Source organism: Chlamydotis macqueenii, chromosome 12, assembly GCF_036417535.1.
Source record: "Chlamydotis macqueenii isolate bChlMac1 chromosome 12, bChlMac1.mat, whole genome shotgun sequence".
Lineage (NCBI taxonomy): Eukaryota > Metazoa > Chordata > Aves > Otidiformes > Otididae > Chlamydotis > Chlamydotis macqueenii.
In genome coordinates, this window is record NC_141567.1 from 15,264,769 (window position 1) to 15,292,249 (window position 27,481).

Consider the following 27,481-nt stretch of genomic DNA (forward strand, 5'->3'; position numbering starts at 1 on the left):
ACTATATACAGCAGCTCAGAGATCGTTTATCCGGTCCAGTTTCAAATCCAAAAAAGCCCGTCCTGTTCTGTTGCAAACCCCTCGATTTACAACTTTCCACCAGCAGCCCCCAGACACAAATTGCAATAATGTTAAAAGCTGCCAGGAAAGAAAAAAATCTCTCATTTCAAACGACTTAAAAACTGTTTAAGAGTGTAAAAAGGAACTGGTAAAAACCCTCGAGCGTAAAATATGAAATATGATTTGGTTTAAATGAAGAGCAAAGTCTCCTTGTTGTTACAGTAAAAAACGCCAGCTGAACATTCAGTTTATGCCGTTCAGATGGGGGTTAAATGAATGGAAAGGCACTGTATGGCAACTGCAAAAAAATGGAGCCAATGAGACCTGCATTATTACCATCAGTATTGCAAGGAATGTAAAAAAGCGCCTTTAATAAATAAAAAACCTAGGTGAAGGCATCTGCATAAACACCTTCTCAACACGTGGCCCTTTTATTTTTTTTTGCTTCTCATCAGCAAACTAGGAACCAAAGTCTGGGAACTGCAGAATCACTTGAGGGGCGCTCCCCCCCCTCAAAAAACCCCCCAAACAAAACCCGACAAAATTCACTGTGCATTAGTGCAGAAACAAAAAGACCAGCAAGTGCAAACGTGAATGTAAGATTTTTTTTCCCCGTTAGTCCTCAGGAAGCGCGTTCCCAGCCTGGGTCTGGCACCAGCAGGCACGCTCGTGCGCTCTCCACTTGGCAGGTTAACAAAAGGACTTTCTCCTGCGCCTGCGGCAGCCCCCGAGCCCCGGCGGCCTCTTTAGCTGGAGTCTCTGTTCTTCTGGTTGCGCATCAGCGGGCGGTGGTGACGCAGGACCTCCATGGAGTGCTGCCAGTGCCAGCAGGAGCGACAGAAGTACTTGAAGCAGATCTGGGGGGAGAGCAGAAGGACAACGCCATGGGGCAGCAGTTTCCAGGCCAGGCAACCGGGCACCGGCCCGCTGGGGGAAGTGGCATCCCTCCCCTCCCTGGTTTTGCAGCCCAGGCCAGCACAGCTGATCTCTGAAGGGGAGGGAGGGAAGGAATTCCAGAAATGCTGCCGGAGGGCGGGTTGTGCCGAGTTTCCAGCATGGCCCCTTTTAAAGAGGTTTGAGATACCAGGCTCTGGGCACTGGGCAGCAGCAGCCTCCCCAGGGACACCTGCGGGCAGGGGCTGCGGCACCTCTGCCCAGCACCCGGACAGAGCAGCAGCCGGGCTCTGCCAGCACTCTCTGCGCTCCCACTGCCATCTCTCCCAGCGGAGCAGAGTATGCTGCTGCTCATCTCCCACCTAGGCCCTGCGGGACATCGCCAGACCCTGGCCAAGCTCCTCTGCCCACAGCAGAGGTCAACCAGAGTCCCCTACACTTCAGTCAGCCCCAGGTCAGACCATAAGGTGACAGCACTCCACCTTCCAAGACTGTCACAGCTTGCAGAGCCACAGCCACCCCTCAGGGTCCACCTACTGCTGCCCACAGCACTGCAGCAGAGCAGCCACAGCAGCCCCAGCTCAAGGCAGGGTGGAAAGCTGCCTTTGCAGCCCAGTGAGCACTGGAGCTGCCTCTCAGGAAGGCTGCACCCCCTCCTAAAGAAGGGCCCACCTGGGGCTCTTGTGTGAACACTCTGTCCACCCCACTCTACGAGGGACAGCAGGCATCCCCAGACACTAAAGCAAACACTGCTGTGAGCAGCAGGAAGCCTCACCTGGTCTCTGCAGAAGAAGGGGCCAGGCTGGGTGCTGCAGACTTGGCACATGGAGTCCTCCAGGTACGGGTCGATCTGAACCTGCAGGAGAACAAGGCAGTTGGCATGACGCAGTGCTGGGGGTGACCACCTGCTTTCTGGGCAGCCCCTGTGGCACCAACCTACCACCCTGGGTACCCCAAACCCATCACCAGCACCCCCCAGAGCTCACAGAGTAGCAATTCACCACCTCCCTCAGCCTGCTCCATATCCCTGTGGAAGGAATGTGGGCCATGGTGCTCCCAGCAGTACGACCCACAGATCCAACTTCCCGGGCTGCCCCACCAGCTCCACTCACCTTTTTAGTAAACTTGGTAGTTTTGATTTCCACAAACGCAGCGGTCACTGCCTTCAGATAGCTGCGCTGGTTGTTAAAGGTGACACGGCCAGACCCTGGAACAAGCCAGACCACAAGCGTTAGACTGAGCTGGTACCTATGGCAGGAACCAGGGGAGGCTGAGGGGGAGCTGCTGCCAGCACCACCCTTTCCTGGTGCCATTCAGCCACTGGCAGGGAAGGAGATTTTGCAGGAAGACCACATCCAAGGCCTGCTTGGCTCTGCCTGCCTCCATCCTCAGGCAGTAAGAAAACATAGCAGGCAGCTGAGAGCAGAAAGCCTTTTCCACAGACACCTCCAGGCTGGTTACGATGTGAGCTCCCAGGCAGCAGCACTCCCAAGAGGACTGGCAGCAGCCGAGCAGATGGAGGGAGGCTGCCAGGCCACTGCTGAGGGCAGTGCAGCAGCAGGCTCCATGCCTGCACCTGAAAAAAGCCAGTGCTGAGACAGCTCAGCAGCTTTTATTTTGAGGCTCGCACTCACCCCAGAGCCTTGCATTTTGCAGCTTCATTGCCAGTCAGCAGCATTCCTGCACCACTTATCTCCAGCCAAGTTTCATTAAGCTCCAGGAAAACACATCTGTGCTTACCTACAAGGTTCTCTCAGCATAAGGGGCACTGTGGCTGTTAGAAGGCTGTCCTGCATGCCAGCAGGCTGATAAAGCTCAGCTCACCACCGACAGCCACAGTGCTAAGCACTACCCAGAACCCATCTACTCCTCTCCTGTAGCACCACACAGGATGCTGGAGGCCTGGATCTGGTTCGGGGTTATGCTGCGCACAGGGACTGCAGCTGCACTCAGAGGGATCCTCCTCCTCCTTCTAAGAGGGTCAACTCCATCTCCTAGCAGGACCCCTGAAAGGTATCCAGACAACAGCTTTCTCTGCTGACCCAGACCAGCCACTCTCAAAGGCAGCTCCTTGTGAGTACAGTCAGACTGATTTCTCACAGTGTGTGCCTCCAGGGGGGACACCCCCTACCCGAGATGATTCGGTGAGGTGCAGGTTCTACACGGCAGCCTTCTCTTGAAGAGCCTTCTGCCAAATCAGGGGCAGCAGTCAAGCCAGCCTGGGAGGGCATCACAGCAGAGGAGATGCGTCAATCAACACTGAATCAAATGAGGGTACAATTTAGTGACCAAAACTGAGTTCATATTGCTGCAACTCTAAGACAAAGGCTGGAAGTGCCAGCCTGCTGTTGGGAGCCAGACATCTTGCCAGCTGGAGGGAGCAACCTGGACTCTGCATGAAACCACAGGAGGTTTTAAGGTTGTGCTCTAGGACCTCACAGTGCCAGCACGGGGCAGGTTGGTATGCAAGACTTCATCCATGGTCACAGAGGAACTAAGAGTTTGCTTAAAATCTCATAATTCCATTCCCACCCAAGGACTGTCCCCCCAAAGCCACTTCAGCAGTGAAGCACTGCAGCAACACAAGCACGTCCTAACCCAGGCCTTGGGCACCAAGCCTTGGCCAGAAGGACCCAACAGCTGTCCAAGGACAGCAATAAGCCGCAGACAGCTCTGCGCCAGACTAACGTTGTTCCTGCCTGGCAACACGCAGGAGATTCACAACTTGCTGCAGCCTGAGCCTGGAAAGCTGGTCCTCATGCTCAAGCTGTAGATTTTTTTTTTTTAACACAGACCAGTAACCCCAGTCCTGTCCCTTGTCCCATAAAGGCCACCAGGGAGGTACATGGGACACTGCTGTGACATTGATATGTTTCGATTCCTGTCACATGAGTGGCAAGTGCTCAACTCCCCTCTGGGAGGCCATCTCAGCAGGGCATAGGGACAGGGCTGCTCTCCAGGTTACTACAGGGGCTGTGCTCATGACCTGGCCTTCTCAAACACACAGCCCTGTCTGGGAGGTGGGATCTCAGATGCTCCATCCTTTCCACCCGCAAGAGCACAGCAGGCCTACCTGACCAGAGGTCACTGTCCAGGGCCAGCAGCTAGAACCCAGGGCAGATGACTCGCTGCCTGCAGCAGTTTGTTTCAGCCCCAGAGGAGGAGAGTGCCATCCAAGAGTCACTCAGTGCCCCTCTGACCCTAGGCAAGCTGATGCCCTGAGCCAAGGTGGACACACCATTCCCCAGCAGATCCAGTCAGGAGACCAGGGAAAACCCCTCCACTTGTGCTACCAGCTGCCTTGGAAGCCCAAAGCGACAGCGCCCTGAAGGGGAACCAAAGAGGACAGTAGGGAAAGGATGCTGCCCACAAGTGCTGATTCAACCAAGCTGCCCACAGCCCTGCTCTGTTCCTGCTGCCTCTCTAGCAGGAAGGTTCAGCAGCCAGTGGCTCCAAGCTTACCACAACAGGCAGCAGCAACCAGGGCAAGAGCCACAGCCACCTCTGCACTCCGGGACAGAACAGCTAAAGCAGCATCTGACTACGATTAACAGCTGGCTGGCCATGCACAGCCCTGAACAAGGGCAGGAAACACTTCAGCAATGTCTAAAGAGATACTAAAAACCTCAAGCTGCTCTGGAATGATCTAGGACCTTCCAGTTCCCAGGCATGTTGGCTCTGCCAGCCCTCCCCAAGGCTTGTATTACCTCCACACAGCCAGGAGGAAGAGGAGCATGGCCTGTGGAAGAGGCTGCCAGGACATCTGCTCTCAGAGCAGGCAGAGGCAGAGCCTGGCACCCTGGGCAGTCTTCCCCATTGAGGGACCAAGCAGAGGGCACTGCTGCAGCCTCCTTGGAGCACACCGTGGGCAGCTACTGATCCGGGTGGGATCACCACTTACCAATGGGATACTTGTGCTTGTCTGTGTCGATGCCAGCGTACACCACCCCTCCAAACAGGTCATACATGACAGCTGCCAGGGCCTCTGCGTTCAGCATCCCATGCAGAGCACCCACAAACACCGTCTTGCTGGGATCAAGCCGCTGTGATGGACTGCGCACAAAGTTGCTATCTGCCAGCACCCATGGGATCACCTGCACCTGAAACCACAGACAGGCAGGTCAGGTCAGCCAAGGGCCTGCAAAGCCACAGGCTGTGCTGCTCTACAGTGCCCTCAGCTGACAGCAGAAGCCATCCCAGACCCTCAGACTTTATCCCCAACTTGCAAATGTCCCTTTGTTACTGCTGCTCAGGGTCCACATCCAGGGCATTACAGCTCTGAAGCTCCAGCCTTGCTCCAGGCACCTCTGAGAGCCCACAAGGCCTATTCAAGGGAACAAAACCAACTGCCACACTGCTCCACTTCCAGCCACACCAGAATCCAAAACACTAGTCTGTTGGGGCTGGCAGCCAGGAAACAATCCATGCACGAGTAGATTTTACCTACTGCCTGCACCTATGTTTACAGCCCAGTCAGATGCCTGAAGCCTGTTATTGGAGGAAATCAATGAAACAACCTGCCCATTGCCAATTTTAACAGGAGCTTCCATCTGCTAGACAGCTGATACAGGGCTCCAAAGAGGAGAAAACTTCTGCCAGAGCTAAATCACCAAGCATGGAAGTTCTGCCAGTAGCCAGACACTGGGAGTGCTGTCTGGAGCACAATGAGATTGTGCCCGTCTAGGTAAGAGCTGAATCTCCATTCTTTAACTCCACAAACTTGTGCAGCTGTACCTGATCTACAGCAAAGGTCCCCCTTTACTGGAAGCCCAACCTGAGCCTCTGGCAGCCTCAGCACCTCTGCCTCCAGAGCACAAGTCAGCCAGCCAAGGCTGTGCTGGGGAGCAGCTGCAGTTACAGCTGTGGATCCAAAATATCTGCCTGCAGCAAGCATGAAAGCCATTCGCTCTGCAAGTAGATGAGGTCTAATAAAGCACCAAAGGGATCAAAGTCTGCCTCTGCAAGCAGAGCTGTGTTGAACAAAGCATGAAACAGTAAAATCCCTGTTCCTGTGCTCCTTTCCAGGTAACTGAAGCTGCTCAGCTTCATGAAGTCAGGATCTGCCACAGATCCAGAAGCTCCAGGTCACAATTCCTGACACCAGCTGTTGTGAAGGGCACAAACAGACCCGATCCTTCCCTCCTTGCCTGCATCCGGCCCTACTGCAAGAATACATCAATGAAAGATGACCAAGAGTCAGTTTGACTTCTCCTGCTCTGTTTTAGCCCTGCTTTCCTGGAGCAGAGTAACTCTGTGCACCCCCTTGTCTCCAAGGATCTCATCAGCATCCCCACTGTCATCTGTAAGGCTACTCTCATGGGTCTGCTCACCTCTTTGCAGCGCATCCTGCGGCTGGACATTTTGAAGTAGTATTCACTGAGCCCATCAGGACTCAGCAGGTCCTGGGAGCATGCCTGGAGCAGAGCACGCACAGATTTCTCCGACTCAAACACCAGGTACACATATCCTTTAGAGGTAAAGTAAAAGAAACCATTATCAGAACTGCAGCAGAGAAAGATCATCTTGGCTCGCAGACACCCTCAAAATGACCCCCAAATGCCACCCAAAGTATCTGCACTGCAGCTCCCTTGCTGTCCCCAGCCCCTTCTAGGGGAGGGAGTGATTTGCAGCACCTGGCCCAGCAGACTCTACATACAAGATCTGCCTGTGGTGCACAGAGCCTGGCCAAGCTGGGAAAGAGCCCAAACTCAGCACAGCACATGGGGACAGGCTGCCCACATTCAGTGCCATGTGGGCCACTGTCCCCCATACACGCAGTCACATCTAGATGTGACAAGTGGGGACCACCAGCCTGGCCACAGTGTGGTCTGCAGGAAAACACTTTGCTTCACATTTAGGATGTCCTGGCCCAGAAATATAAGTTCAGGGCTTTAAAATAATTTCCGTCAGTGCCAGCACTCTATACCTTACATTGCTCTGGTGACTGAACGAGGCTGTTCAGCACCACCAAGCCTACAACCTACCCACTCCTTACCCCAGAACTCATTACCGCTTATACAACACATCTGCCCAGCAATTTCAGACAGGATTCTGCCCTGGGGGCTGTTCAGCTCACCAGTTCCCCCCAGCTTGCCAGCCTGCTGCAGACACATTTGGATTAACTGTGTGTGCTTTATGCCAAGGGTGCACATGCTTTGGGTGCTTGTGCTGGCAGAGGGGACTAGCAGCTATTGCCCAGAGCAATATTGCCCCCACGTGGGGCTCCAGAAGCACCAGAGAGTTTTCCCCCACCCCCCCACTCCTGCCCAGCCCTGCAAGGGACAGGTGGGGATGCCAGGTTTGAGGTGACAGTGCTCTGCAACCCTGGTGCTGACCCAAGTGAGAGCGGGACATTTACCCTAGGGTGCTCTGTACCATCCAGTCACCAGCATGCAGCCGTACCATCCCAGCATCCGTGCTGTAACATAGCATGGGAAAAAAGTAACCCTACCGTGTCGCTATTACCTTTAGGCATATTACCTTTGGGAGGGCAGCGTGGGTGTTTGCCATCCTTACCAGGCCACTCCACACTCAGTGAGCCAAACACACGGAAGGTGTTGATCAGTCCAGCTACAGACAGAAGGAGAGAAGTCAGCATCCCCCCAACAACCTCCACCTCCAACCTCCTGACATCAAAACCCAAGGCCTCAGCGCAGGGCCAGCTCACCTTCCGTAATGTCCCATGGGACTCCTCCCAGGAACACTTTGCAGGAGTAGACGGGGTTCTTGTAGTTTCGGGGAGGCAGCTGCCCACTCCAGGTGCAGGTTGCTTCATTCACAGCTGGGACAAGCACAAGCAACACTCACTATAGGACCATTTACTTCCCTCTCTCCCATAGGTCTCCAAGCAAACCCCAGTATTCCACAGCTACAGGTTCAGTAGAGCTGCTGCAGCAACAGGCAGTTGCCCAGACACTCTGCCTGGTCTTCTGTCAGCGGGCATACCCAGACCCAGGCTCATGCATGGAGAAAGGTCTGACCTGCTGCTAACTCACATCCAGCCACATTACTTGCATGGAGGCCACCTACACACCCTCCCAGAAGCACAGGACCACCACTAGGCACTGAAGCCTGCCAAGACCCACCATCCAGCTTACCTGCTGCTTGCCTATGAAGCCTGGCTTCTCTTTCAATACTGAAGGGGTCTTCTGGAGAGTCCAGTAGATCCCAGGAAGGCCACGCAGATGCTCCAGGCCATCTTTTTGATGCACTGGCTGGGGAGGAAGTGACTGCAGCCAGGGCAGCTTGATCTTGATCCAGTCGGGACCCCACTCCCATCTTTAGGGGGTCTCTTGACACCCCACTGAGGGGCAGGAAGGGCAGAGGCGGGGAGATGCGAAGGCTTGACTGCAAGAGAAAGTCCACATTAAAATCCAGCTTCCAAGTAAGAGCACATAATACTGGAGGTCACGCATCACGCTGGGGCCCTGCCCTCACCCATGGCAGCAGAAGGGCCTCTTGGCGATCTGCTCTCTTTAGACCTTCTGAGGTCTGGCAGAAGCAGAAAGGAGTGACCTCACCTGTCCCAGCAGCCTGATGGGACTACAGCTTCTATAGGAAAGGCCTGTCCCTGCAGCCATTTCCCACTGAACCCATGCCAAATTATCAGCAGAGGGTATTGTTAAGCAGGAGGCACCTTGCAGACCTCAAAGCCAACAGCTACCCCTGCCTGCACAGCCTCAAGGACAGCTGCCACCCCCAGCAAGCACCAGCTACCCCAGGAGGAGCCTCATGTTTTGCTTCAGGCCCTGCCTGCAGCAGGCAGGGCTTTCTGGCAGCACCCACAAGCTCTGCAGGCAGCCAGCCGGCTCTCCCCCTCCACAGACCAGCTCCGAGCCCTGCCTGAGCAGGGTGTGGGCTCAGGTGGCTGCAGACCCAGCTGCTCACAGGTTTAACATGCCTCTCCCAGAGTGGAAGGAGTAAAAGTGCAGATTAATAGAACAGCAGGGATGCAAGATACTGTGCAGCTCAGAGTGCCAGCTGCTCTGCAGATCCAGCCGTGCGCTGCTGCGGCACAGCCGCCCACGCCAAGGTTGTGCTGGGGGAGAGCTGACCTTCAGGAACAAGGCCAGCACAAAGCCCTGCTACCCCACACTGCCTGATGTCAGAGCCTGGGGTGCTGCAGCTGCCTACAGCACCCCTGCTTGAGATCCTGATTCCCCAGGGTGAATCAGAGAATCAACTCCACATCAAGCCAACTGTGTCCTTCATACCCACCCCAACATGGGGGTCAGGGTCACAGCAGAGCCTTGGCTTTGGCCTCAGGTCTTGAAGACAAGCCACGTAGCAGCACTTGCTGCTGATCAGAGCCAGGCTGTCCTGCTGGCATCCAGAGCTGCCACTCACACTGCAACGCAGACCCAGCAGCACAGACTGGGTCAGCAAGACAGACACTCGCCTCACTTGCTGGCTTCCAAATTTAGCTATGCTTTAGGGAACAGGAGCAGGCTAGACCCAGTTTGCTCTAGAAGAAACAGCCCTGAGACGGAGAACTGCAGTCAGCAAATGGAAAGGGCAATGAAAGGCAGGAACAGGAGCTCCCAAGAAGCCCAGGCTGGAGCCTGGAAGCAGCCGTGCTGATTGATCACCTCCCTGTTGGGATCAAGGCATGGACACCCTCCCACCACACACCAGCTCAAGCATTCAGACCCCTCCAGGAGCTACTTTAGCCCATTAGAGCTGAAAGCACAAAGTCAAAAGGTCAAAACATTTAGGAGACAAAATACAAGGATAGTGCTAGTCTGTGCTGAAGGAGGACTGCACGAGCAGCCCTTCTTACAAACCCTGGGCTGCAGAAGAACATTGCTGTGTCAGTGTGGGCATCACAGATCCTTCCAGCAGTCCCTTCCCTTCCTGAGTAGGCAAGGCCGCAGCCCACAGCTCTCCCACGTTCCCCAGAAATGCAGCAAGAGACCAGGAGCCACAGAGTGGGTGCAAGACCCAAACTTACAATCAAGTCTGAAAGATGGTCGGAGCCAGAACTGAACCCACTGGTGTCTGAGTCCGAGGGGCTGCTGGAGCGGGAGTCCAGAAGGGAGCGGGAGTCCAGGCGGGAATTCCTCAGCGTCGGTGTGGAAAACTTTTCCGACAGGTCCGATCCAATGGGGTCTAGAGGCAGGAAGCCCAGTGGGGGCTTCCCCAGGACGTTCCCGAGAGGGTTACTCAGCATGCTGAGAACTGCAACAGAGGAAGAGCCTGTCAGTGCTGCAGCATGACGCACCTTTCCCTGCCAGCTCTCATGGCAGAGGCCCAGGAGGGTACTGGGCTCCCTGCAGCCCATGAATGGCTCCATCTTGGAGGTGGCACATCTGGCAGGTACCAACCCTCTGCACCGCTCCAGAAAGGCTGCGTGCTCTTTGCCATTGGTTGCAGCATGGTGCCACGCAGCTGGAACCAACTGCAGTAGACTGGTGCAGCAGATAAACGCAAGGGTGGGTTACTCTCCCAAGGCTGAGGTCAGACAGGAGATCCCACTTCATCTGGGAGCAGAATCTGAGACCCCATGTCCTGATTACAAACCTCACAGGTGCTCCAGACAGGCCCCTCTGCCCACTCCATACCATCACACCGGTATTTCTTGCTGCTTGTACTGGAGCAAGCTGGGACCACGGTGGGGGGGGGCAGGTACCCATGCAGTTTTAGCAATGAGTGGGCACAGACCGGGCCCACAGCCAGCGTTTGCAGCACACACCAATGGCCAGGCTGAGAGGAGCAAGGCCTGGCCCATGAGCAGGCATCTGCAGGCTTGGAGGTGGGATGCTGCACACGTCAGCCACAACAGGAGCTGGCTACAGGCGGCCAGCAATGTGCCAGTCCAGCTTGCTCACAAAGGAGATGCTTCGCAGTCAGCAGCAAGCACCGTCCCTGGTACGTGTTTACAACAAGCCTGTCTGGTCAGGCCCTTGCCCAAGAGCTGACAGACAAGTACGCGTCAGACTGCTTCCCTCGCACAGCAGCAGGGTTTCCTCCCACTGAGGAGCACCAAGGAAAGCAAATTCCTCCCTACAAACAGAGCCACCCCCCCCCAGCAGAGTACCAGGCCATCGAGGGGTCATGAGTGTCCTATCCTGCTCCATGGGTCAGCTGCCACCCAGGAGAGGGAACACCAGGCAGACTCAGCCACAGGAGATCCCACGGGGGCATGACACCAGCCAGCTCTATTCAAGAGGAGCAAGTCTCAGCAAGCTGAATGCGTCCCCAAACCAAATGAGAAGAGCCAACCATTCAGAAATGGTTTTAATTATTCAGAGCTGCAAAACAAGGCAGCTTGCCCTGAAGCTTTCCATTTTCAGCTAAGCAAGTTTGGGATCCACTTGATATCTTCCAGCCCCACCTGATCTCAGCCAGCTAGGACCACAAGGTTTTTAACCCAGATTTTCAGGTAGCTCTTGTGCAGAAGAGGATTAGCAGTCCAAAACACTGCCCAAACCAGGTGAGTAGAACAACACTACCACAAAGTAGCACACTACGGCCAGACACCAGTACCAACTCTGTGCTAGCATCAGAGAAGGCCGCTGAGCGTGGCCAAAGATGCTGGAATGTACCCATCCCAGCGTTACCCAGCAGCACACCGGCCAGGGAGCTGGCATCTCTAGCCTCACACAGTGAGAAACCTCAACACACCAACAAAAACCCCAGACAGGTACAGGTGGGTCCTCTACTTGAAGTATCTACCTCATCCTGAGGCAGAGCTAGTGCGCAGGAGGCATCAGCGAGAGTCACAGCACCTTCCTGCATTTGCAGAGCCTTATCCCTGCGAGTTTCCCCAACAGACATGCAGACCCGTGCCTTGGCTACAGCACAGGACTACAAACTGACCTCTGACCACACTTGGAGAGGGACCTCCTGCCCTTTGAATATCTGCTTGGCTCTCCCAGACCTGCTCTTACACCCAACCCCGCAGCCACAAAAGAGCCTCTCTAGCCCAGCGGTACAGCACTTACCCTGGGCAGAGCTCGAGGAGCAGCAGCTGCCCTGCTAGCTGCGGCGGGTACGAGGGAGAGCTGTTGCAGACGACTCAAGCCGGGGAGGAGACTGCTCCCTCCTAGTCACAGCACAGAGCATCTCCCAGCCCAGGCAAGCCGCACTACGCTGGTTTGCCGACTTCTCTGAAGCCACGTGACATGTTTAAAAATACAGTCAGTGTATTGTTCAAGGGAGACAGCTGAATTTGTTAAACAGGCTCAAAAATCTGATTAGTCACTAAACAGTACAGGAGTCAAAGCAAAGCAGCTGATCCCATGGCCCAAGCCTCGCCACCAACAAACACTCCAGCGCTGACACCCTTCTCCTCAGCCATCAAGCACAGTGGGTTTGTAACACTGGGCAGCAAGCAGCCCTGCGCTGACCCAGTGTGCGCAGCGTTCCCAGAGAACAGAGCCTGCCACACAGACTGCTGCCAGGCAGTGCTGCTCTGCACCGCATCTCCTGGTTATCAGAGAGACAGGACCAGAACTCCATTTGGGATTCATCAGCAAGGGTTCAGGGGCTCATTGGGAGCCCCCAAAGGTGTTATGGGGTCCAACTGCTCTGCCCTATTTGTTTCACCCTTATCTCTGCCACCACACTGCCTTGCCGCAGCCACTTACACATTTGCTTCCAGGATTTCTTAGCTGTCACCACAGCTAGCAAACTAGTAAGGCCAGTATCAATGCATTCACGTAGTAGGATTACTGGCCTTTACAGGGATCTACTGTCTGGGCATCTGAGTTTCAGCACCTATCCACCGAGCAAAATCCTGCCAGCTACAACTGACTGACCCCTAACCTCACATCCTGGCAGCACTGACACCCTGCTGTTAACACAGACGGGTTTTATCCACTCCAGAAGCTTCGACAGGTCTGCACAGGCAGTACTCGGTTACCAGCACCACAGGTTATGCTGAGCTCATGGGAGACCCTGTTATCATCCCAGTGGGACTGACTCTGCCTCACTTGCTACCTACATCCACTCACAGCAGCACACCAGTGGGAAGGAGAGCCGTGAGCCACACTCAGCATTTCCTTCTTCATGCTTGCCTAGCAATCAGGTTGCATCCCCTGAAGCCAGCCTTTGCAGGTAGCCTAGGAAACATCAGCATAAGAGACCAAATCTTATTTCTCACCCCCTCAACCCAAAGGCAGCCTGCTCTAACTCCCTGCCTGCAGGGTTAGCCACCAAAACCTCTCCAGAGGGGAGGAGACAAGAGCCTGACAAAAAGACTGCCCACCTGAAAAATGCCCTCAAATCATCAGGGCCGCTCAAACCCACAGTTCTTCTGGGGAAGTTGGCCTTGTCTGCCCTACCAAGCAGACAGCTTGCAGAAGAAAAAACAAACATCTCCAATGCACATGCAAGATGCATCAGCAGTTTCTGGTGTCAAGAGCATCCCTGAAGATCCCAAAGTGAAGCAGCAAACATCAGGTAACTACTCAGACTGAAAAAAAACCCTAAGCACAAACAACTTAAGTATTTTTCACACCTATGGGGGAAAATTTAACTGAAGGGTCAACACGAGTCTTGTTCGCCCGCTCATACAGAGCAGCCCTGCTGTCCAGAGTGTGGCAGTCTGCAGAGAGCTTCTGGAACTTTTTGTGCCTCCACTCAGAGCTGCAAGAGACGCACATGCCAATGCTCCTTTGCAGGGGACAGCAGAAAAGATAGCTTTTAATAGAAACTCAGCTCCGACTTTTGACTCACTGCTGCAGCTTTAATGACCGGATTCAGAGCCAGCATGCTCCATCTTTGAGCACATCAGCCAAACGCTGACAGATTTAAGAGCTCTGTGGAGCAGTCTCAATACCAGCGTGGCACTCTTCCAGATTGTGGGCGCTCAGGTCGCTCTCTAGAGAAAGAACATTTTACAAACCACTCCTCCTCCTTAGCATTTACTAGGGAAAACTCAACTATCAGAACAATGCTGCTGCAATACATCCTCTGAATTCCTGCATCATCCTGGGGCCCCTAAAGATATTGGTGGGAGTATGCGCAAGCATCTTGGACCCATCATGCCCAAGACAGTGACTAGTTTCAACTCTTTATGCCAACTCTGTCCTGTAGACCCCAAATCATCTCTTAAATCCAGTTACCAACTACTGGGCTGCCTCATTTAATGTGAACTTACCCAATCTCAGAGAGACCATCCCACCAGCACAAGCTGTGGTTCACAGCATGCACCTTGGCAAACGCACCCCAAAAGCAAGATGCCCAACATCCCATCCAGCCATCCTCAGAACAGCTTTTATTCTTCCATGTGTTGGTTAGACTTGCAATTTAAGATTTTCAGCACCTGCTTAGGACCTTGAAGGATACAGCTTTCTTCCTTGCATACTATGCTTTACATCCATTTAAGAATTAGACCTTCCTGGTAGCTTTGACTAAGCCCATTTTATAAAAGATCGACGTAAAGATGTGCCCTAAGGAGTCAGGCTGACCAATGCTGGCAGCTCAGGGAGGGGCTCTAGGTAAATAAACCACTGTACCACTACACTGATGACAAATGACACTTGAATAAGACCTAAGATAAGCATACAGAGTATCCACTGAATTTATTCCTGACAGCTGAAATTGACAAAAAGCTCTGCCACTATTAAGCTGTCCTCTGAACGATTATTTCAGCTTTAGCTTGGGTCTGCATGAGCCCACCTAGCAGAACAAGCCAACAGCACATTAGCAGCAGAGTGCTTACACCTTTTGCTCCTTGGTACACAAGTTTCAGTAAAGTTATCTGGAAACTGAGTCTTGCCCGAAGTAAAAATCCTTTCACCTTACAGCTGTTCAGGTCTTTCTGCTCAAGATCTTTCCCCACACTGCAAGAATGTTAGTGAAAGCTTCCCCACAGAGGAAGAAAACAGCATTTGCCATAGGGCAACACACATCACTCAGTCTCTTCACAAGCCTGAAGGCACATGTAACCGCGTGCATGCACACAAGAAACTCCTGTTGAGTGGAGCAGCATGCCAGGTCCCAGATCCTTACATTACCAGCGACGTCTGGCACCTGCATGCTTAATGTGCAGTCAGCTCGACACCGCATTTGGCAGTGGCACCAACTGCTAGATGAGCACATGCACATGCTTTTGAAGTCATGTTCTGCATACATATTTCAGCCTTTGAAAGCTCACCGCAGGGCTGGAGAAAGGCTATTTAAAAGGGACCAGGACTTGTCTGAGCAGGTCTATGATGCCGAGCCCTTCAGAGGGTCACTTTTGCTGGCTGGCACCACCAAGGTTAGACAGAGGGACATTTCCATCTCCTGAGAGGAGGAGATACTAGAAGTTTGTCTGCTGAGAGATTACTCAGCACAGAAAGGATGGCAGACTGTCAAGACCTCCCCTTCATCCACCAACTACTACTTAATGCTGAAAGTCCACCCTTCTGCTCTGATCTCCTTACAGAGACAGGGGTGAAGGGATTGATAAGAAAGCTCTTACCAAGGGAAGAAGGGCAGAAGAGATGAGTTTCAGTGCCACCGCGCTTCTGCTTCCACTTGGAGACACCTGCCATACCCAGAGGCTGCAGAGCCACATGCACATTTGGGGCAGGGTGGCGGAGGAGGGAAGCAGCGTGACTGAGGCCCTGGAGACTGAACACAGTGCAGTTTCTTTTGTCATTTGTCAAATAAGCTTGTAAAGGAAAAAAGGCTGATGTCCCAAACAATAGCCTGCTGCAGTTCCAGAAAACCAGCTTGTCTGCAGTTTTTACCGCCCAGCCAGACTCTGCCCTGGTGGGGTGGGAGCAGGCTGAATGTTTTAGTCAGCCAAAAAAGCAGCACCACCTACAGAAACTAAGCAACTTCATGGCAAGAGAAAAAAATATTTGCATGCCTGAAAGGCAAACGGGCACCTTAACCACCTCCTACAGCTACAGTTAACATCTCTGTAGTTAAGGTAGTGACACAGCCAGACAGGCTGCCAGAGTGAGTTTTCCCCCTCCATCACACACAAGCACTGAGCTGCTTAAAACATGACCCGCTCACCGCAGGGGAAGGGGCGATCAATACTCCAGACTAATCTTAAGTGAAGTTTTAGCACTTCACGCCTGCAGCCATGGGACCTCACGCTGCCTGTGAGGAGTCAGCATGCCTGCAGCCACAGTGCAGGGGACACCCACTGAACCAAGGCCAGCAGAAGCTGCGATGACAGTTGTGGGGCTGCAGCACATGGTACAGAAACAGGCTTTGCTTGGCAGAGGGAAGGCAGACACTGGATGCCCACCTCTATTCGCTCCTTAACAGGGGCTACAGGAAACAGCCAGACTTACAGATGCACAAAGAAACAGATAAGCTGCAACAAGAGAAGTGGCACAAAAGTTTCTTCCTCTTAAGTGGAACAGCCATGGGGCAGTGCCCAGAGAGATGGAGGGGATCTCCATCCTTAGGCCCTCAGAGCTCACCTGAGCAGCACACTGGGTACCCTCCAGAGCTCTTGTCCAGCTCAGATCCTCCTGATTTGATTATCATCTCATTAATCCAGAGAAATAATTCACTGCTGTTATGAGAAAAGCCATCTGAAGTCAGATGCACACACCCTCTCCAGAGCTGTACATCACAGAGGTCTCATCCTGAACCAACTTTCAAGAAAAGCAGCTCCCAGAACTGCAGATGTGATCAAACCAGCAGTAACCACCAACTAAATAGGAACTAAGGCACAGCCCTTTTTGTTTCTGAACTACAAAAGAGGAATCGCTGCTTGATGGATTCTTCATTTGGGGCAAAGAAGAGCTGAGGATATTCAGGCAGTTATTTCTGGTTTGCTAAGAAGGGTGCAGGGGAATAAAAAAAAAGCAGCACGATCCCATAGCTGAACCACAGAATTAGAGTCAGGACACCTGAGATCTATTCTTGGTTCTGGCACCAACATGGTAAGTTACTTCTCTGGCATGCCCTGAAAAAATGGAAACAGCAGCAGAACTAGGAACAGCGAGAAATCTATCGCATTAACATTTGAGAGTGCAGGTCCTCCTCCTGCACAGAGTGAAACCTGGATGACAACAAGCCTTGCTGCTTCTAGAGGCAGGGAATTTACTAACGTGTTTCTGGGAAGGGAAAACAGATGCTCAAGGTAAATATAAAAGTCAGTAAAGACACGTAAAATGCAGTTCAGGAGTAGAAGTGCACAGGTAATTGCATTCACGAAGCAGGCTGCCACAACTGCGTTTGTCTTTAAAAAGATCAGAACATTGAAATACAGCGGGGTTTAGCATGTATCAGTCCCAGAGAGATTTAAAAGCCAACATATTCAGGTCAAATTCTGCACAACAAGCTTCATCTTTGCAAGCCTCAGGAACAAACACTTCTATATTTAAGTACCAAACTCCTCTCAATTATCTGCTGCAACATCCAGGGTGCAAACTCTGCAGCACGTGTTACTTGATGTGCTAACAAGGATGAGATTGACTCATTTTCACCACTCAGCTGCATCACAGTTTGTGGGGTGTTGAGTCCATCAAGATAGCACCTTTAGAAGAAGGTTACATTCTTTAGAGGGGGACCAGAGGAGCAGGCTGCTGGCCATACCCCTTCGGGCAAGGCAGCAGGCTGCAGTAACGGAAGAGCTAAAAAAGACGGGCTTCAGTCCCAAACGCAAGCTTATTTGAGAAATGGCACACAAGCCCAAGACGTTCATCTGGCATAAAGCCACATATTTAATGGCTAGACTGGCACACCCAGCACCCCCAGTGATGCCTGCAGGTTCCCAGCTACCTTTCAGAGGTCTGCACACCTCAGGTACAGAATGACAGCCTTGGGGGTTTCCTTCACCCTCCCTCTGCACTCCTGGAGCAAAAAGAAGCCAGAGGGGCAAGGAGGGAAGCTGGGCACTTCTCTGTGTTCATCTCAAATGGATGGCAGCTGCTGCTTTGTCTGAGAGCAGCCTCTGAGCTGGCAGGAGCACAGACATCACCTGTGATTCAGCTGTTTTGCCAGCGCCTAAGGGACCACACACAAGGCAAGTAAGCCCAGAGACGTGGATACAAGGTGCTGAGATGCAAGACGTGGCACTGGCTGGAGACACCCTGCCCAGTGCCCCTGCCCTCAGCCCACACCTTCTGGGAGGTCATTAATTCAGCTCCGCAGTGGCACCGCACAGCATCTGTGATAGCAGCTCAAGGACCACAGCACGTTCTGTGCCAGCGCCAGGGACAAGCTCAACACTAAGGCACAAGCAGAGGCTGAACTCAGGGCTGGTCCCAACAGGGACAGGGATGAACAGGAATCGCTCCTACTTGCTGCCACAGGCAGCCCCAGCGCATTGGGAGAGCAGCTCCAAAAGCCATGCAGAAGTCCACGCAGCTCCCCTACCCAGCTCCAAGCAGGAACACAGAGACCTGCATGCACTGTGGAGTTTGTAATGAAGGCACCAAGCCAAAAACACATTCAGGGCCTCTTTTAGGGAGCTACCATACTGTCACCGATGAAGCTGCAGCAGACAAAGCTTTTCATATCTGCTCTGCCCAGCAAGCAAGCATCGCATCTGCTGCTTAGACATCTAGCAGTACAAGAGTTGGAAGAAAGCCTACCCACCTCATCTCTCATTCGACTAGCACAATTTGGGGATGAATCTCCCCCCACACCAAAGCTTGCACACACCTAAACCACCCTGCCACTACCTCCAATATTAATCACAACAGGAAAGAAAGACTAAGCTATGAGTTGCCTGGGGCAGCTCAGGGCCACCCAACAGCAGCTCTGATGCTCTCCTCAGAGGGAACACACTTGTTAAGAGTCCCTTCAGGAGCTAGCCAAGAGGCACGTGCTCCAGACTACAACTTGAGTCAAAGGCTGACAAGGCAAGCTCCGAGCTCGATGTGTCCGTACACCCCAGCATCACCAGGCAGCATGTCTGTGAAGGGTGCAAACTTGCCACTGCTGAAGTATTTTCATCATCGCACCATCAATGGCTTCGAGTAGGATCAGATGCTGGAGAAGTCTGTGCCTTCCTTCCACTCACACTCATCCACTGTTACCTCCAGAGAGCATGCAGGCAGCAGCAACAGTCTCAGGGTTGCTCCAGAGGCCACGATAAAGAATCCTTCCCTGATAGAAGTCAAGGGGCGGGTTTTGGATGGTGCATGCCTGCTCCTGCAAGCCATCACCAGCATAAGACTGGAGGCTGCCCTGACCCACTTCAGTTCTAGCTGGATGCAGAGATGCTGGTTGGGTTCCTGTTCCAGTTACTCATCTATTTGCATCTTCTATTTTACAGCATCAGCGCAAATAAAAATAAGTCTGTTTAGGAGAAGCTGCTTAAATGGAAGCTTTAAGAGGTAGATTAAGAGCAACTTCCACTAGAAACCATTGCAAACTCAGAGTTTTGATACTTTTACTTATTTGATACATATTTTATTCTGTTAAGGATCAAATACTGCTGCCACATGAGCAGTTCGCAGCTATTAAGCACTCCTTGCTTTCTACTCCACAGCACAGCTGGGTCTGGCCAGCAGCTGAGAGATCAGCCCACAGAATGTGAGCAGTCCTTACTGAGACACACTCAAGTGTGCTCATTAAGCATCCACACCAAGCACACCCTCAGAAGAGCCCTACAAGAGCCAAGATGGCATGGAGCAGGCTTTTAGTAAGGCCATCTCAGGTGTGCCTGAAGTATAATCACCATACAGGAGACCATGCAAGTCAAGCCAGCTCCCAGCTTTTTTCCACTTACACTATTATTATAACTAACCTCAACATACAAGGCACCACCACCATGTTCATGCTCCCACTACTAAGCCTTGAACAGTAAGCAGGCTGCTCCAGGAGGTCCAGGGCTTAACATACAGCTACCAGCAAACCCTGTCTTCCTTTCAAGGCAACAAAGGAGACTGAGAACATGGGGATTCAGGATCCCCATCACCACCAGATCTTTGGTTACCCTCTTGCCTGAGTCAGGTGCAGGTCTGAGGCCAGCAAGAGGTGGTCTCACCTCATTGCTCCAACACCAACAACCGGAAGAATCTTTTAGAGTTTTCCAGGCAGACTAAGGCTCAAACCTGAGTGAGGCTGCAGGTGAACTCCAATGAAGAGAGTCTCACTCAAGGTGAAGTACTCTCTCCCTGGACCTGAAGCTCCCCTTTCGAAGGTGGAAAACATCCTCCTTTGATACTATGGTGGCAACCTACAGTTAGCTAGATGCCAAGCTCTCCTCTAGCACAAGGAGAATTTTCATGCAGCCAAGCAGGAACACACAGGAATCAAGGGTTATGCTCCTGTTGGAGCTGATGCAGCTATAGGGCACACCTAGGCAGCAGCTGTCTTCCAAAGCCACTTGTCCAAAAGAAAAGAGCAGTGTAAAAGAACAGTGAGAGACCAGGACACAGAGGGGCACAAGAGAATGCTATAAAGCAGGCACTTGGCACCATGCTGCAGCACAGGTTAGTCTAGCAGCAAATTAAACAGCCAGGGAGAACAGACAGATCTGGGGGACTTCCCTCATTCAAATCCTCTGCCCCTCTAGGGTCTTCCTCAAGCTCTGCAGCTGAATGCTCAAACCAACTGCCAGTGCTTGTTATGTTGTACTCACCAGCAACAAGCACCCCCAGACTGATCAGCAACTCACCTGGGGGGGTTCTCAGGTGCCAGCCTCCATACACACAGCATTTCTCAGAACAGTCTGAAAACAGCCCGTGCTGGGGGAACAGCTTATGAGTCCCTCCCACTGTTATCAAGAAGAAAGGCTAGGAGTCCATGACAACAACTGTGCTTCCTTCTGTGCAACGGGTCTTTTCTTTCATCCTTCAGAGACAGGGTTTTGCCTTGAAGACTTCAGAGCAACTTGTACTCATCACAGAGGCCTCAGCTATCTGCCAGGCAACACAAAACAGATTACCTGCAGTTCTAGCCTAGCAGATTTTAAGCAACTACAGATAATCAGCATGTTCAAGCTTACTGCAGAAAAGTTACCATGCTCTGGGAAGCAGGAGAATCAACAGCTGGAAAAATCCAGCTGTGCTTCCTTACCACAGGCCATTTCCCTAGCAGCAGAGCGACTGGAGCTGTAACCTTGCAGGCTAGAGAATGAGACAGCAGCAGCCATGCAGAGAATGCTGGAGCTGCAGCTGCAAGAGCAGATCAGAGACAAAGCTCAAACCTGTTGCAACACCAGCAGCTTTAGGGTCACACACCAAGCAGAGGGGCAGATACAGCAAGGTGGTCCATCAGGAAGAGCTCACCAGCAGGTGGGCTCACCTAGAGGCAGACAGGATGTCTAGAAGAGCTGAGCCTCCCGAAAACATCCTTGCAGGTTAGCATTGCAAACTCAGTGTTAACAGACTGGTTTTAGGATGATTTCCCAGTAGGCAAGTCTGCCTGTCCCACATAGGGTTAGCCTCAGCCTCCCAATGTAGGACAGGACAGACCAGCCAGAGCACGCAGCTTGCATACAGGCTAAAAACCAGCCAGGGAGACCCAAAAATCCAGACAGATCTGCTTGTGTACTGCTGTCACCTGTTCTCCAGGCAAAAAAATGGATCAAGACCCCATTTGCTTGTGCTCCTTAAGGAACAGGGCAGTGAAGGTAAAGGATACCATCAAGGGCAGTCCCATCTTACTGCTGCTTAACTCCTCCTTGCCTCCGCAAAGCACTGAACTCACAGGTCTCAGCAGAAGTGTTTGCCTGCTATGAGGCTACTTTAAAGAAGGGGAAGTGCTGCCTCAAGAAATACAGCTGGGGACAGCAGGACTGGAAGTGCTCAAGGCCAGTTTCCTGCAAAAGCCCCTCCCCAGGCCACAGAGCAGGTTTCTGGGACTTGCTGAAGTACTTCCAGCCTGACAGATCTAGTGGCAGCAGTGGGTTCGAGATGCCTTTCCTGCTATGAGACAGCAGTTCAATCCTACAGCCAATAAATGCAGACAGCTCAAGCCTGCAGCAGCTGCTGCCTCCCAGAGAGGCTCTCTCCAGATACCAGCTTCAGGGACTGGCAGCGCATCTGGCACACTCTCAAGGGCTAAGCACACATCCTCAGTGCGTTATGGTGCCAGACCCAGAAGGAAAACTCACTACAAATAACTTTGTCCGGGTGCAAGGGGCTCAGCAGGCCTTTGGGAAGGCGGACTATGCAGGATCAGTGTAGAAGCCAGCCCTGCTGTTCTCTGGCCTCCTCCAGCACAGCCCAGGCTGGCAGCAGGCACCTGATCCCACTGCACCAAGCTGCACAGTGACACCGCCCTGGAAGTGCAAGGTGACACCAGAAGGGTTTGCAGCCAAAGGTCCTTCCCAGGCTAAGAAAGCTCTCTGTGCTGGCAGGGACTAGGCAGACAGAAAGAGGAGGTCCCAGCTCATCAGCACTCAAGCACAGGCACTGCAGGGGACCACATCAGCAGTATTTTTATCCTGATTGTTAGGGCTTTTTTTTTCCTGCATTTCCACCCTTCCAGCCACCTCCCCACGGGTTCGCGTAGCTGAGTCACTGCTGGAACCTTCCAAACGCTTGGGTGCCAGCGGCACAACAGCTCTGCTTGGCAGCGCCGTCCCTCCCCAGTCCCTAGAGACAGCCCAGCACTGACGCAGCCTCACCTGCTCTCAGGACACCCTGATGGAGACCCCAGCCAGCTGCAGCCTCCCAGGCCTCAGCGCGGGGCATCAGGAGTGCCCAGACACAGCAGCATCCCCTCCACATCCTCCCTCTGGCTAGGCTACCTGGAAGCATTGGCACCTGCCAGCTCCTCAGATCTGTACCATTTTCAGAGAGGGACACTCCTCTGCCACCCAGAGAGGAGCATTTCACAGCCTTTCCAAAGACACTCCTGAACTACAAGGTCTCCCCTCCCAAGGGGAGGACCCACTCCAGGGTCCTCATAGGGGAGAAAGATGAAGCTCTGCAGGCGTGAGGTGTGTGGGCAGGCTGAAGCCATGTAACAGCTGCACACAGATACAGCTTTTCACTTCTCCAGCCAGCACATGGCATCCCCACAGCTCACAGAGCAGGAGAGTAACAGCAGCTCAGGCCAACAGAGCATTCCTGGCCCAGCTGCCACACACTTGGGAAGGGAAGGTGGGATTGAGAGGGAAAACATGGTCTCAGGATCACAACACCCCCAGCTATACAGCCCTAGATCCTGTGCACAGCCTCTGCAGGCCAGAGGCTCCTCTGTGGAAACAGAACAGCTGCATTTGGGCTGGTTTTACACTCTAGCAATCTTCCCCTCACATACTGAGGGGAATACCAGGAGCGAGAGGTGCGGAAGCAGGCCTCTCCAGACAGTACTGGGTGCCACCTTCCAGCAGCTGTTACCACAAGTTGTCATAAACATCCACTGGCTGCAGATCACCCGAGCCCAAGGCAGAGCCTGCGGTTAGATCCTTCCTACCGCTCTTCCCAGGCCTCTGCGGCAGGCAGGAGCTCCAGCACGATGCACTGCAGTCAGCGGGGGCACCTGACACCAGATACATCCTCTGCAAGCAGGGAGGTCACCAGAGCACCTTCAAATCATCTCCAGATGAGTCTCCCTGCTGAAACCAGAAGCCCCTCCACCCTTGGCAGTGAACCTCCGCCACCACCCTGGTCCACTCAGCCCCACCACCCAGCCTGCGAGGTGCAGAGCCTGCCACGGTCTGGTGTGAACACTGCTTGCCTGCCTGCCAGAGTGCTGCAGAGATGTCCGCACCTCTGCCAAGACAGCCTGCCAGGAAGCCGGCCAAGAGAGCACTGGAGACAGCTACAGCAGATCAGGTGGGGCTGGGACATCCGTACAGAGCAGCTGCCTCTGTGTGCGACAGCCCTTGTTCTGCAGCACCACTGTGCACCGAGGCCTGCATGTTGTGATTAGCAGCAGCAGAACTGTTCAGCATGGATGGTGCCTGCTTTAACGGTGCTTTTTATGTTAAAGATCCTGTAAGTTTAGTGCCTCAGAGTCTAACAATCATAAGGAGCTCAGTGCACAGCTCTAAGGCACCTGTCCAGCCCACTGCACACTATTAACTTTCATTTCTCCCTCCTCCATCAAGGCCTCAGCTGGCAACAAAAGAAGGACAGATACCAAGTGTGTGGTATTCCCTGGTTCATTAGAGGAAGCCCACAGGACCATGTGCTGGAGCACAGCAAGGCTTAATAAAGCTACTGCAGCCTAAGTGCTTGTGCTAGGGCCCACGTGCTAGGTCTTGCAGACACTAGATGGAGAAACCCAAGTGAGCTGTGCTGATGAAGCTGTTGTTTCAAACTCCACTCCCCCACGAGTGATATTTCCCCCTCAACACACACAATGCATCTAGCAACATTCAGGGTTGTATCCTAGAAGCTCTTCCTATCCCAAGGGCAGCACCCCCTGTACAAAGGTGGTCAACAGCACCCCCTTGCTCCCCCAAACATCTACATGGGTGTATCGCACTGCCCAGGCCACCTCAGAAGCTATCTACATTCCTGTCAGCACCAACTTTACGCCCGGGGCCTCCTGTGTCACCCAAGTCTGTGCAGAGATGCACTACCCTTTTAACAAAGCGGCAGCGTGCTGCTATAAAGGGATGAGTTTCTGTAGCAACCAGGCTGAACTTGTACAAACTCTGCCAAAGCACTAGATCTTTCCATGGACTGATACTTGAACGAACACACGACCATTTGTAAAACTGGTTTTTACAGCCCTCAAAGGCTGGGAAATTAACTCTTCCCTCTGTCTCACCACCCCCCTCAGCTCTGTCACAAGGCCGAGGAGATACATTAAGTTTATGCACACATCACCCCTTTCTCCTGCGATTTTACAGAGAAGGCTGGTGCCTCTGGATGCGTTAACTGAACCCTGCATCACTCTGAGGAAGCACCCAGCACCCTCAAAACTTCCCGTCTGATCCAGCTGCAAAACCAGACTGGAGAGAATGGAGGGGGAAGGGCAAGCCAGCCAGCAGCGCGTGGCTGCAAGCCCACACCCTGCCAATCGCGTAGGTTTGTGCTGGACCAAAAGAGTTAAAGCCAGGAGCCATTCCACTGCATCTCCTCCAGCCCACTGCTAGGAGCAGACCGCTATTTCTAGTTGAACGTGGGAGTGGAGAAGGATCCCTCCAAGTCTCCCACCCAGCCTGTGAGCTGCCGGCTGAAGTTGTTAGTCAGGTACCAGCTGCACCTACCACACCCCACAGGCAGAGTTCGGTGCTGCTGTAGCATAGGAGCAAGTGGTGCTGCCTGGACTTTTGCAGTCAGGCAGAGGGGGTCCCTCTGCAAGCACATGAACCCCTGCCTGCACAGCTACCTGCCACCACGGATTTTCTCAAGCTGCCGGAGCTAAGTTCAGCCTCTCTCCCACTCAGCATGTTCAGCCTCCTGACACCACACCCCCCACCTACTCCCTCCAAACGCAGAGAGAGGATTTCTCCTCTCTCAGTGAGGCTATTCCTCCACCAGCATTACAGCACCGAGAAAAAGATAAGCCTGGGCACTTCTTGTCTGCAGTGAACTGACAGCAGAGCAGAGGGGGCTGTGGCACAGCCAGCCACAGCCTCCTCAACTCAATCGCCACGTTACACAAGCATTATGGGTCGAGAAACCCCCATTGGTAACTGCCAGCACCCTGTTACACAAGCAAGTTGCTCTGTATTAGCTTTAAAATGGCCAAAAAATAAAAGGAATCCAACAACTGTTGCTGCATGCGTCAGACTCACCGGACTGTGTGCTGGTTTGTGCTGCAGCGTCAGAGTCCTGGGTGCTCCAGGGTCTGTCCCACCCTGTCAGGTTGAGGGACTGCAGGCCAAGGCACAGATCGTTGGTGTCTGGGAGGCCACGGGAAGACTCTTGCGTGGAGGTGGGGAAAAGCATCCTGCTTGCCACTGCTTCTTCAGAGTCCTGGAAGTCTGCTCAGATTGAGAACAAACAGAAGCTTGAGAGTTCAAGGCTGCTTTTTTCTTTTTAAAGGAGTTTTCCAAAGCGTTAAGCCCTGAGCCAGGTCTTGTGCCGCGGCTTCTGCAACTAGCAGTTGCACCCCAAAAGGGAGGGCTACCATATGTCCAGAAACCAGCCCCCCACCCCCCTCAGCCCCTCCACCTTCCTATCCCGTCTGCATTACTGACTGGGTCAGCATGTGACCAGGCTGCTGATGCTTACTGTGCTGACAGTGACGTCACTCAGCCATGCAAGAGAACTGCATCAGCTCTTACAAAATAAAGGTAAGAAGAAAAGATAAGATTTCCCCCGAAAGGCAAGACAGCAGGCAGGAGGAGAGAGGTGCAGCTCCAGTAAATCAAGAGAGGCAGGCAGCACAAAAGCAGGACTCCACAATACAGCACAGCAGACAACAGGCTCGAGGCAGCAATCCCCCCAGCAACGACGATAGCGGCAGCAGCGACAGAGCAGACAGTTAGTTTTAGTGCTACCCAGCTCTCCTGTCCCCGCCTCCCTCCACCCACAAAACCCAAAAACACTTTAGTCCTGGACAGACTCCAGCTGCTGGCTGCAATTCAAAGCCCGATGCAAAGCTTCGCAATTCTGCTAGCATAATCTATTTGGTTCAACTTGGCCACTGTGCCTCACTGACTCTGCATTGTTTACCACTGAGTAACGAGGATAACCTTCAACCCCCTGCTACCCAGCGAGAAGCCCATTATCCCAGGTCCAGCCCGAGCAGGCACATCACGCTCGTACGGGGAGAAGAGGACCGGCCACAGCACAGGACCCATTTCACATCAGGAATTTTTCATGGCCTTGTTTATCTTCCACCAGCCTGGTCCCCCCCCCTTTCCCAGCCCTCCCCGCCCCTGCGGGGTGTTCACAAGCATACGGTACTGGAGACGCCGGATTCTTGCCTCGGTTTAAGCCTGTGCCAACAGCCTAAGGAAACACAGCAGGTTCATAGTCTGAGAATTCCAGTTTAATGCGGGGATCTGGGGGCTGATGAAACCACAAGATGCTCAGCTGTGTTACCCGAAATCTGAGTCAGAGGGCATTTATAAGCCAGCTACCAAGCAGCAGCAACTGTCTCCTCCTCCCCTGCCCCCACACCCTCCCACTGTGCCATCAGATGTACACCTCGCGCACAGCCCTCCCAGCTCTTCAGCAGGGCACTGCAGTGACTCCAGCCTGTCACGTTATCCCTCATGTGCAGCCCCAGCCATCCCAGACAGCGTTCCTGGCCTCCTTTGCCACATCCACATCCTGTGCCACCTGGTTGCCCATGACCTAGTGAAGCCCAAGCAAGGCCCGGTGGCAGTCAGGTACCCTGCACAAGATGCAGGCCACTGGAGGTGGGGCCCTCACCTTCACCCCACAACAGTTTGGGGAGTGCGAGCTTTCCTAGATCAAAGCGAGGGGGCTGAAACACTGCAGTCTGGATGGGACCAGCTAAAACCCTACCTCCTGGCAATGTACCGCCTTCCCTCCTCCACAGCACTCACCAGGATGGCACCCACCAGGGTTTTTTCTACTCCCCTAGTAGTACCAGTACCAGCTGTGGTACCAATTCAGTCACATCACTATCAAGCACCTGTTACAGCATCAACTATTCCTCCAAAAGCACCGTGCTGCATCTTCAGAGTATTTCACTGCATTAATTCTTCCAGTATAGTTTCAGATTGCTTGTTTTGGACAGGCCCTAGGAACACTTATAATGCAGCTGTAGGAAAGAGGATAAAGGCACACTG

At 53.1% G+C, this 27,481-nt stretch overlaps 1 protein-coding gene across 3 annotated transcripts; it reads right to left on the reverse strand.

Moving 5' to 3' along the window:
• Positions 1-26,142, reverse strand: CPEB1 (cytoplasmic polyadenylation element binding protein 1). Of its 3 annotated transcripts, none has more exons than XM_086757121.1 (11): positions 25,950-26,142; positions 25,511-25,699; positions 9,905-10,131; positions 8,052-8,301; positions 7,622-7,735; positions 7,471-7,524; positions 6,285-6,421; positions 4,856-5,054; positions 2,067-2,161; positions 1,730-1,810; positions 1-917 (listed from the first exon to the last, which is right to left on the reverse strand). In XM_086757121.1, exons 2-11 carry the CDS (start codon positions 25,662-25,664, stop codon positions 807-809), a joined length of 1,422 nt encoding a protein of 473 aa, XP_086613247.1. In that variant the 5' UTR covers positions 25,665-25,699; positions 25,950-26,142; the 3' UTR covers positions 1-806. The 3 variants fall into 3 exon arrangements, with proteins under 3 accessions (XP_086613247.1, XP_086613246.1, XP_086613245.1); XM_086757120.1 differs by having other exon boundaries at positions 7,435-7,524; XM_086757119.1 differs by having other exon boundaries at positions 7,420-7,524.
• Positions 26,143-27,481: the final 1,339 nt, after the last annotated feature.